The 12,708-nt window shown below is 29.9% G+C and overlaps 1 protein-coding gene across 1 annotated transcript in view; it reads right to left on the reverse strand.

Moving 5' to 3' along the window:
* Positions 1–7,291, reverse strand: part of SrpRalpha (signal recognition particle receptor alpha) — a 35,825-nt gene extending 28,534 nt beyond the window's left edge. The window contains exons 1-4 of the mRNA XM_043045508.3: positions 7,046–7,291; positions 2,997–3,080; positions 1,307–1,450; positions 747–897 (exon numbers count right to left, since the gene is read on the reverse strand). Of these exons, the coding sequence (XP_042901442.1) occupies positions 747–897; positions 1,307–1,450; positions 2,997–3,080; positions 7,046–7,162 (496 nt within the window). The 5' untranslated portion in view covers positions 7,163–7,291. The remainder of the gene's footprint in view (positions 1–746; positions 898–1,306; positions 1,451–2,996; positions 3,081–7,045) is intronic.
* Between the last annotated feature and the right edge of the window lie 5,417 nt (positions 7,292–12,708).

Below are 12,708 nucleotides of genomic sequence, written 5' to 3' on the forward strand. Positions count from 1 at the left end.
ATATCTTTCAATTCATTCAAACATATATAAGTACTTAGTTAAAATTAATTTTTTATTATTATTAATACAATTTAACACAATTCATTTTTATCCATTTTAGGGGTGAATACGGGAATTTTAATAAACATTGTTTGTCTTTTTGTGAGCAAAACTTAAAAACTATGCTTCTAAGCCAACTGCAACGGTAGTGTATCCCACTGCCATGAAACGATCAATGGATGGCTAAGACATCCACTTAAACTCAGTGGCACGACAGCCCATAGAGGACCAAGGCTTACTGTGCCCATCTCAGTTTTCTTGACCTTGGGCTGTAGGGTGCAGGAGCAGATGTTCTGGTCAGGTGGTCAGCCGAGCATGGAACCCCCAGTGTTTAGTTAACAAGCATGCTTGGTACTCATTTAACAACCCACTGAAGGGATGAAAGGCTGAGTCTACCTTGTCCGGGCCGAGGATCGAACCCAGGGCCTGTAGCATGGGAGCGCGAAGCGCTACCACTCAGCCACCGGGAGCCAGACATCCACTTAACATCGAAATATTTAGGCAGTACAGAATACACTTAATAATCTAGATATATTATTGCGTTGTGGAACAATATAATGGAACTTTTGCCATTTTGTATTTCTCCCTCTGTTTATATTCTAATCAATCAGGTGTTGGCAACAAAAGGAAGTCAAATAAAGGTTAGGAAATTTAGTACATATAGAAGAATTACTTCAAAGTTTCTACTACAGTAACTAGGAAATTACCAGAATTCTTAACTTCTTTAGGTTTTATATCTTTTCTACTCTCTATCATTGAAGCAACTGTTTTTTTAGACTTCAAAGATTCATCAAAAGTTCTCATTTTTTTCGGCTGATCAACAAGTTTACGACCAAATTCTTCACATTTTTTCAAAATCTAAAAAATTAAAAAAACAAAAGTACATATTTATGAAACTAATAACATTTTTAATAAAAAGTTTCATCATATATCACTTGATCAAATGTAATAAACATTTAGCAACTTAATTAAATTAGATACACTTAGAGAAAATGAGTCAACTTAAATAGTTTTTCTTAAAAAGTCAAAAATTAATATTCTGACAACTCAGAGAATTAAATAGCTAATTTGTTTAATGCATTTTTAACACTTTCTATCTTTAACAACTTTTCTTTTTAACTACTCAGCATAAGACTTTCATTTATAATAAATAACAAAATTTCATGAATAATGACAAAAAAAAACACTTCTTTTTATAAGACTAAGTTTTCTTACCTAATATAATTATAAACTAAATTTACCTTTTGAAAAGAAACTAAGAACTTACCCTTTGAAACTCCCTATTAAAATCATAATTGGAGAAAAAATCACAGCCTTCTAACTGTTTTCTGTATTTATCTCTGAATTCCAAATGCACATCATCAAGAAATTTATCTATATAAGACAACTGTAGGATTTTCTGATAGGCTACCTAAAAACAAATAATAAAATTCATACACAATAAGGGAAGAATCTTAATTGAAATATGTTTTAAGTAATACAATATAATTCTGAACCTTAACAAAAATTTAGTTTCATCATAAACAATAAAAAAAAATTATAATCTAACTTTAAATATTGCTAGACTAGGATTTTTTTAATTTGTCTGGTAAAAAAATTTTTTTAAAAATTGGTTATGAATTTCAGTGAGTATTTAAGTATTCATAAATACTTACAGAATAGTGTCAATTGATTTAATCTTATAAAAATATGATTTTAAAATTTAATTAAATACACACATGCTTACAAAACTTTTTAAATACATTGTCACATTTCTGGTAAATAGATAAAATAGCAATGCATTAATGTAATTTCTGAAGTAAGTTCAAGAAAGACACACCTCAACAACAAATTCAAAAAAAATTAAATGTCATGAAAATGCAGAAACATACTAAAAGACTTCCACTAAAAAAAAGGCCAATTTGTATTAATGAATCTACAATATTTTCACATTAAATTCCCTAACTGAGCAAATCAATGAAGTTTAATGGCACAAGGTCCAGGACAGAACATGTTGCGCCAAACAAACAGTTTTTGAAAAACAAATCAAAAGGCAATATATATTGAACAGATTTATTAAAATACAGGCAATTATTAAAAACAGTACACAGCACAAAAATGTATTCAGAAGAGAATAAAATCAAATAAAAGTGTAAATATGATCAAAAGTACTTAAAAAGAATATTTTATAAGTAAAACATGATAGATGTTTTGTATGATAAAAACATTTCTAACTTTTAGCTTTTAACAATAAAATAACAAGGCACTTCATTACAATTCCTAACAAAAATAAAATTCTATCAAGGTAAATAGGGAAAAACTTTTATGCCTGCTACATGATTAATGCATTGACATGCAGCTATAATACTTTGATAACTGTATAATTAATGCAAGAAACAAAGAGTTTCAATTTGTAACAGAGCCCTTCTATAGGGCAAAATTGATAGCTGCCATCAACTTCTAACTATGATGAAGGGGGATTTATGTCAGTGTTGCATTAAAACGTAACTCCTGAATTCTAAATTAAATTAAATGTTGTTAATTATTAATAAATTATGCTTCTTAAATGCTAGAGTGTTTTCTCTTTAAACTCCACACAATGTCATTATTTAAATTCTGAAAATTACTTTATTTCAGGCTTCTTTCTCAAACTTTTTCTTTATTTTAGAAATTAATCTTGAAGTGTTTACCGAATTTCAAGAAATACTTTACAGTATGAATATCAAGCTCTTTTTATTAGTTTTAAGCTTTCAATTTCTTAAAAAATGGCCACTGTTAAAAAAGCTACAACTGACCAGTAGCAAAGTTTTCTAATTTTCGCTACAAGTTATCTCACTTTTTCTTTGCTAGACAGTCCATGATAAAATGTGTTAACCACAGAAGAGAAGCAACATATAACAATAGTACAACACTAAATTAACATAAGCCAAGTCAAATTAAATATGTAAAAGAAATTATATAAGGTCTAGTCTACTTACCACGAAGACAAGCTCAAATTCATTGTCCAGTTTGTACTTAAGTGTAAGGCTGTCATGAGTGAAGCTTTCATTTCCACCTCGTTCCTAAAATTATTTACTTATTTTAATGATGCAATGACTTTTATCATTAATCAGACATATAACTAGTATTTTTTTTTCAAGGGAAAAAAATACTCCTTGACTTTTTTGATGCAAAATTCCTTTTGGAGGAGTAAAATAGATATTTGGAATACAAACAAATAAAAGAGACCAATTTCATAAAAAGACTTCTATGGATGAAATAGCAGATTGCAAAAGAAATAAGTGGTATTTTCATTTTTTAATATTTAGCTTGACATACGTCTAAAAGAAGTTCTAAAAAATTGAAAGATTTGAATAAAATATTTTATTTTTATTAAAATTCTGACACATTCCATTCCTTTCTGACATTTTCCATAACTTTACAACATTATCAAGCTTGAAATCCCAAACAACCATTTTGTTCTTAAATTCAGCTCCTTTCTTTGATATTCAAGTCAATATTTCCAGCTGCATTTCAGACAAATTATTATTTTTTAATTAATTTCTATAGTAGTGTGGTTCAAAAACCCTCTAGCCCTCTTTTACATACAACACTTCATACAATCAGTCAAAATCCATAATATATTGGAACACCATCTAAAGATGATGCAAATATAAAATTACAAATCTGAAAAAATTCACTGACACTTAACAGTACAAAATTGGAAATATTTTTTAAAATATTTATTCTTATTTAAACTAGCAAAATTTAACTTTCCACACGTGACAACTAACCAGTGGCAATTAACTAGCAAGAGGACAAGAGAGGACAGCAGCAGCTGGACGTAGCTTCAGATTGACACCTAATCCATGCTACACAATTACAAATTCAAGAATCACTCCTTTTAAATTCACTTCACATGACAATTCTCATTTAATGCATAACACTATTCCAAAATATTTCAAATGGCACTACAAACAACCAGTTGTCAGCTCTGGTTATCTCAAGCAGCTTATTTCCAAACACCAGTAATCTCCCTCGATTTGATTTACCGATTTACTCTTATACAGATAAGCCACATCGCACCATCGAACTATTAGTCGTGATCAGAGTGTGGTTTGCTTCTCTTTTTCCCTCAAAAAGTTGGGGTTTTTTTCTTTTTTTCGACTGGGTTATTGTTGTCATATCTATGGATAAGGCTGAGCAATTTCATTGTACTTTAATACATTTATAAGTTTGTATTTCAATTACTTAACCATGTTAGGTTCTCTAAATTTATTAAATAAAATTCTATGTTCAGATAAATATTTAAATTAAATTATAAATTAATTTGTTATAAATAAGGGATAAATAAAAATATTTTTGTAACTTTTTTTAGGGATTTTAACTTTAGTTTCATTTCTTTTTCTTTTTTTATTTGAGAATTTTTGTCCTATTTTTTAATTGCATATTTTGCTTTCTTACTTCCCTCAATATTTCTACTTTAAAATCTGCTCAATCAATTTTAGTAAATAATATATATGTAAAATAATTATTAATCAAGCAAGAACTATACATATTTTCAACAATCTAAAGGAAATTCGTACATACAATTAGCCATTGGTTTAGACATCATGAAACCTAGCTTAATTAAAAAGATTTCAGTAAAGCCATCTTTAAAATTTTAATTTTGTACATAAGCATCCGATGTATGTTATGATTGTCTAAACGTTTTAATACATTTTTTTTTATTTTAAATTGCTTAGAATACTTTTTTAAAATTGATACTATTAATTATTACTAGAATATTATAAAATTATTTTTAACAAAAAATATCAATAACTGAATATGAAAAACATTAAATCAGATGAATTTTTAAAGAAAGTCTTAAATTTTCCTGTTATTGTAGATCCCTCTAAATTATTTTAATAAACAGAAATATTTTATATATCAACTTTTTTAAGGTAAGTTAATACTTTTAGTGATTTAGTGACAGTGATTTATCTCTAGAGGGATGTTTGATGAATCCTAACTGCCAGATAATAGGCAAACCTTCGCGACTCTCTTGGCAAAGGATTGTAGTCACTCAATTTCCCTATTTTTAAAATATTTAAGGTGTAGTAATCATTGATAATTTATTGCAAGGAGAAGATTTACAAATTGTGATCTGGCAGCAGCCGGAAGGAAATTTTTTTAAAAAAATACATGACAGGAAAACCACACCTGGGAAAATATCTACATGTATTTTTTTATATATTAATAATTTGCAAGTTTAAAATCAGTCTGGCAATTGTAGTTGGTGCCACAGATCACGATACGGACATATCATTATTGTAGAAAATTAATGTTGGGGATATTACCGTAAATCAACTACAAATATTAAAGCACCAAATGGACTTTAAACTTGCAACAAATTATAAAAAGAAAAACATGTGTAGAAGTTTGCTTAAAAATGGCTACAAAATATAGGTATTCTTCAAATCTGGCTCTTTTCGTGATGTTTTGGGGGAGATTTCTATATCGGGATCTGTGGAAGAATAATCGCCAAGACTTGGAAACTTCCGCGAGGTGGCCCGCGAGAAACTTAAAAAAAACATCACAGAAAGGGACCAACTCGAAGCCACCCCCGGGCAAACATTTACATGTTTTTTTTTTTTTTTTTAAATTTGCAAATTTAAAATCTATTTGGCATCTTGCCGATTGTAGTTGGCGAGACAGATCACGATACGGAAATATCCCTATGTTTTTCTTAGTTTCTTGCTAGCCACAGTTCACACTCTGAAAGTTGCTTAAAGTTGGTGAATTTTTTTTGTTAACAACAAATGTTTTGTTTCGCACCAGTTCAAGCACCTGAATCCCCCCATACTTTTTAAATAATAAATAAAATTTCAGTATTGGCTACAAAACACATACTTTATGCTGTTTACATAATGCTTTGTACTTGTATTATTCAAGTAAAATCCATTTTTTGAAATAATGGCAAACTATATTCATCAAAAGGAAGTTTTCACATTAATATGTTTATTTTATTTCAGTACCTATTGTAGCCCTTACAACATTAAAAATAAAAATATGGCATGTGTCATTATAAAAATACAAGACACAGTTCATGGAATAAAAGTATTAAAAAGGGTGAGTTTATTCTATAGCATTTACATTTTTCCAAATAAAAATTTAGACAAAAACCCATGTTCTAGACGGTTTTCGAAAATAATAAAGCAGAATTTAAACTGCGCAATACCAGTGGCGAATTTCGTTACGTCATTTAATTTAACGCTAAAAATTGTAAAACTCAAAATTTCAGCAAAATCACAGAGAAAATTAAATTATGCACTTTAAATATCTAGCAATAATTTTATATGCTTAATCGAAAAAAAAAAAGAATTTCCATATAAATTATACAAATTAACTAACCTTTAAAAATTTTCAATTACTATCAAGAATACAATAATGAAATTGAAATCCTATATCCTATCACAGTGTTTCCCAAACTTATGACTTTTGTGTACCCTTTCTAAATTTTTCGAAACGCTGTGTACCACTAATAAAAAAAGTTAATGTATTTTTTACTTTAAAAAAATTGCACAAAATTTAAAAATCACAATTGGCTGTTCGCACAACTAATTATTAACTAACTGTTAACTCTGCAAAAAATAACCAATAGAAAAATACGTAATCGTAAATTTTCATGGCTAGCTTTGTTTTTAAATAAAAAATTTTGAAATTTTCGTTTGGTGCAAGATATCTCGCATAAGAACGCGTACCCCTGCTAAACTGTTCAAGTACCCCTAGGGGTACGCGTACCACACTTTGGGAAACACTGTCCTATCAAATACGATTAAAGAGCTTTATCGTGAAATTATCCCCTAGATTGTGATAATTTTAATCTCAAAATAAAACTTTCACTTATAAAATAGACAAACAAAAATTTATTATAATTTAAAAGTTAATTGTAACAGTGCTAAACTTTAAAAATCGATCCAATAGGTAATAAAAAATAACACGTATAATGGCCTATTAAAAGTTGTATTAATTTAATTAGGGTAACAGATCAAAACGCAATGTTTACCTGCAATATAACGGAACGTATCAAACTATTTACAGGTGACGTAAATATTTGTGATGTCCCTTGAAAACACCAAAGAACAATTCCACTCTTGCTAAAAATGGTAAAAAGGTCGAGCATCTTGAAAAAATTTTGAGTTTATTGAATGGACAAGAAAAGATCTAACAAATTGCCTTGAAACATATGTTTCCTTTAAATTCACTACGTTCACAGACGAAACGTAATTAATTAGTTTTGGTATCATAGTGACGGTTACAAAACTGATACTTTTCAAAATTGGCGATAAAAATGGGATGCAGGTGGCGTAAAGCAGAACTCTCTACCTATGGCAACACTTCACATGCTTTCCTCATTAGTGTGTGGAGAGTCATAGAAAAAGGAAGTACGTTAGTTTCTCTCTTGATTTTCATATAGATTAAAATTTTTTAAGTTGGAAAACAATATGGAACTAAAAACTAAATTAAACATAATTCTAAAGGAAAGCATCATGGAAATTTTGAGAAATATTTTTATTAAATAAAAAGGAAAAATATTGGGAAAAGAGAAAATATCGCATTACATTCATATACAACTGAAAAGAGGAGGAGAGGGAAGGCTTAATTTTTATTAAAGTCATATTTTCAAAGAAAATAGCATTTCCTAAAATGAGAATGGCTGCATTTTGGACTTTGAAAACTTCTACACTATATGCAAAAACTTCAAAGGAGAAAATTTTACCTGAAATTATATTTGCACCTGAAAAGCTTACCAATCATATTGCCGTCACACTTCCAAAATTGCGAATTTTTCGCATACAGTAAGAGTGTCCCTTTAAGAAATGCAAGCTAACCCCTTGTAAAGATAAGCGTAGATAGCGCTAAGTGTTAAAATTCGTCGTAAAACTTTCGTCTTATTACTTCCGAATGATTTTTACGCGCTTAGCTTGAGAAAAACGCACCAACCAGTATTGCAGTTGCAGTTCCTTTTTACGTTACACTACGAGCTGCACAATGGGCTATTGGTGACGGTCTGGGAAACATTCCTGAGGGTGATCCAAAGACATGCCATCACAATTTTGATCCTCTGCAGAGGGGATGGCACCCCCGCTACGGTAGCCCGACGACCTACCCATGAAGTCGAGTACTTTAAGGTAGAACAGTTTAACGAGGACCACTACCACACATCCTCGGTCCCTACGCAGACTGATCCAAGTGATCACTCACCTGCACACTGACAGCAGTCCACTGCGGGACCCAACCAGTATTATTATTATATTTGTAGTGTTTAAAATGTAACTCGTTCTTTCAATCTATCTTTAGCTCACGACCAGTTAAAATTTATAAATTACTGAAAACTCTTAATAATGGTAAAATTACGTGTAAATTTAAACACAAATTACAATAATAAAACTTCCTAGAATATTAAGTCGATCCCCGGATCATTCTCAGGAATATTTCCCAGACTGTCGCTAATAGCCCATTGTGCATCTCTAGTGTAACGTAAATAAAAGTACCGTGACTTATCAAAATTATACACTTTGGCAACACCAAATAAGCTGGACAGTCATAGGAAGTATGCTGGGTTTAGATTGATTTTAAAACCGATTAAAAAATTACTGCATTGAACATAGAGCTCAATGTAATTTTCGTGGAAATTTTAAATTATATTTTTGATAATTTAAAGTGAACAAATTTTAAAGAAGGGGAAACAACGCAATACACTCCCATTCATCTGAGCATAGCTGCAGAGTGAAGGAAGTTATAGACATGAAACCAGTCTTTTCCCCAAATGGCATATTCGAATTATTCAATTCTAAAAAATTTCTCGATTCGTAAAAAATTTTTGAGATAAATCGCGATCGTAGCGCTTGAATACGCCATCTGGGTAGAATACCGATTCCGTGTCTTGAGCCTTCCCCGTTCTCTCTCCTCTTCTTCTCCGTTATATAGAAATGTACCACGATATATTTTCCTTTTTCTTAATATTTTTCGCATTTAATTATCAAAAATATTTCTCTTTTTTAAATTTCCACGTTTTCTTCTAGAACTATGTTCAATATAGTTTGAAATTCCAAATAGTTTCCCAACTTAAAAGTTTTTAATCTATTTAAAAATCAAAAGAGAAACTAACGTACTTCTTTCTTCTATGACACACCACAAGCTAATGTTAAAAGCATACGAAGTGTTGCCATAGGTAGTTCTGCTCTATGCCACCTGTAGCTCTTTCGATCGCCTATAACGAAATACATAAAACTATTCGGATCACATTTATCAAATTCTAATTTGGCAACCTCCCATATTTCGAAGGTCAGAAATTCAAATCTGTCTTGAAAAAGATATGTTTATTCAGAGAAAGCGCATGTTTGCGTCTGATTTCGTAACTTAAATTATTATCTGTGCTAATTAATTAATATATTTAAGGTTAAGCCCTTGAATGAATCGAGTCCTTGTACAGGAAAATCCAATCATTAAGTTAAAAGTAATGCAGGAAGCTAATTTTTTTTTTTTTTTTGCGTAGTGATAGGGATTTTTTGAGGGTGCGTATTACAGTCATTTCCTTCTTAGATCAGAAAAGAGTGAAGAAGATCATGAAAGACTAAGACAATAAAGGCAAATTAATCCATTTGATAGAAAAAATTCCACTTCGTCTCCACGTGTCCTTTTTTTCACAAAAAAATAAATAATAATACATAAATAAGAGGGAATATAAAGTAGTAAAGAGTTCTTCGTCACATCGGACTACTAAATTGATCCGTGCTGAGGCCTTTCTACTTCTAGGAGGTGTTGCTTGTAGTCGATGTTCATATCGAAGTTCCTTACAGAATATTATTTTTTTATTTTGCATTTATTTTATTTTCTGAAATCGTTAACACTCCCAAATATTTTCACTACTCGGCAAATTTTGCTTGACCATTCGGCATTTACGAAAATTCTTTTTCTCTTATTTTATTTAGAAAAAAACAAATGAAATTATAGACAACGTATCTTTGTTTAAATTTCTCTTTTTTGGTGTAATTAAATTGTAAAGCTAAGAAGATTGGAGAGCAATAAATAACAGAGGGCGCATCCTTTGAAGTAATATAAAATAATGTTAAGACAAAAAAATTGGGGTATTAAAGAAGAAGAAAAAAAAGAGAAGCTCGTTTGCAAATTTTCGGGGGTTAATGAGCGACAGCGAGCTCTCTCTTGTGTTCATAAAAAAAACTTTGAGCTGACAGAAATTATATACGTATCTTTATAATTGGTGGGAGGTTCTTACAAAATCCTTACGATTCAGCGAGAAAAAAAGTAAAAATGAATTCAACTGTGAATTATCAGAAACTATATTTTGCGTGATTCTCATTCAACCTAATTTATTTCTATCCAGCATTCGACGAGATATGCTGATTACTAAATAATTTGTCATTCGATTCATGGGATAAGCGGATAAGAAATATTATGTCCTCATCTTAGCCAAAAACTGACGTCTCTCTTTTTTTAAATGTTTATTTATCAAATGGTTCAACTTTTTTTCTTACTAGAATAAGTGTAAAGCATCACTGCAACAGCCCGTTGTGTGCCAGAGGGTTCATGGAGGTTAAGGCTTCACAATGTGACAATTTCAGACAATGGATGGCGAACGTGGTCAACACGTTGCTCTCCGACAGTAGTTACCTCCCAGGCAAACTGGTAGTCATCGATCTGAAGCTGGGCAAGTGGGCTTCGAGCTGTCACTGGGGATCGAAACACCAATTCTTCACAACGGTTCAATTCCTTATCGAGTGACAGATCGCAGCTAATTGGTTAGAATAATTTCGTATGAAGTCGTTAAATCAACAATACATTGGGGGGGGGGATTAACGTATTGTGAAAATATTAGTAACAAAATATTTTTTAAAATTAAAACTAATGAATTACCTAGTTATTAACGATTTGATCAAATTAAAAATTTCATTCTTCAAAACGTGCCCCCTTCCAAAAATATAAGTTCGTGATCCCTCTGGGGATGAGTAAGGATAGAGTCTAATCTATATTACAAATAATTTCATTTTATTTCCAGCGCTGCACAGCTATCCATTTTTGGGTTTATGACTATCGATATTCAACTGAATAGCCTTACAGTTTTGAACCCAACCCAGGAGACAAAGGAACTCCTGGATCAGGCATTGGACTTAGCCTTAGGACTTTTTGTTCTCTAACCCGCAATTGCGTATTTTAAGATAAATTCTAACAACAAAAACTTTAATGTTAATAGAATTTAATTTAAAAAAATATTCTAATGAATAATATATTATAAAATTAAATACTTTTAAACATTAAACATTTTATAATTAAAGAATGCAAGACTTTTTTTATTTTATAAAAAAATATTCTTCTAAAAAAAAAAAGTTTGATTTGAAATAAATAAAATTAATGGGGTTAAAAGTAATGGTTCCTTTTATTTAGAACAATAGTAAATTTTAAGATAAATTCCAACAACAAAAACTTTAACGTTAATAGAATTTAATTAAAAAAAATATTCTATTGAGTAATATAGATGCAATTTAAATACTTCAAATAAAGTAAACTTATAGGGTTTAAAACCATTTAAAAACTATTATAAAAAAAGATTCATCATTCAGTAGAAAATATACTTCAAAACTTTTATATTAAATAAATTATAAGAGGCTTTACTAATTATAAATATTTCTCTTTTTTCTTTCGAAAAAAGAATTTTTCAAGCTTTAAAACATTTGAAACAATCGAATTTCGAATTGAAATAATTTTGTGTTAAACTATCAAGATTTTCGAAACTAAGTGGAAAAACGTGACAATAATTGCTTAAAGAAATCACTTGTATTTACAATGAAAATTGCACAAATAAAATTCATCAAAACGCGTTCATTTAAATGCACAGATAAAAACTCTAGACAGGTTAGAATGCATTAAAAATATCGCAATTTTAAAGTATTAGTGGATATCAGTAGCAATAACTACAGCAAAAATAATCGAAAAGAGAGCTATTGAATTTGATGGGAAATTAGCACAAATAAAGGGTGTCAAAAGTGATTACAAAAATTCGAAATTCGCGTTTTGTATTAAGGTTGCATAAAAAAAAAGTGTGGAATTTTTAAACCGACGAGAAAAGCGATCGAAAAACTATGTTAAGATTTCGTTTGTCAAAAACTTAAATGCGAAATTCAATTTTTTTTTTTTATTAAGTTCAGGTGCTTTCGTGGGTTGCAGGTAATGAACTCCCATTTTACATTATGAATTAAGAAAAAATTATCATGCATTCATACCAGAATTGATTTTATATAAAACAGATTTTATATATTAAATTTTTGTTTATTTCTTTACAACTTAACACTTATAAATTTTCTCCTAATTGCTTTTTTAACATAAAATGTGAGTATTTTTCTTAGCATATTTAGAAAATATGTTTTGAAGAGAAGGGCAACTCTTTAAGATATAAAATAAAAAAAGGTTCTAAATATTCAATAATAAATTTTTTTAAAAAACAAGTAAAACCTCTTTAGTGTGGGTTTTGCCAGAAAAAGAGGTGCTTTTTTTGTTGATAGATTGCTTCATATCGACCAGCCATTACTGAGATTCGAACACGGTTCACCTCATAGGTAGTCAAGCATTCTATTCCCCGAGCCACAACATCTGCATTGCAAAAATTTCAGTGCATCAGTATAACATACTGCGCAGGTATTTTCATCAATG

The sequence above is a fragment of the Parasteatoda tepidariorum genome, chromosome 5, assembly GCF_982258835.1.
Source record: "Parasteatoda tepidariorum strain Cologne lab strain chromosome 5, Ptep-v5.0, whole genome shotgun sequence".
Classification (NCBI taxonomy): Eukaryota; Metazoa; Arthropoda; class Arachnida; order Araneae; family Theridiidae; genus Parasteatoda; species Parasteatoda tepidariorum.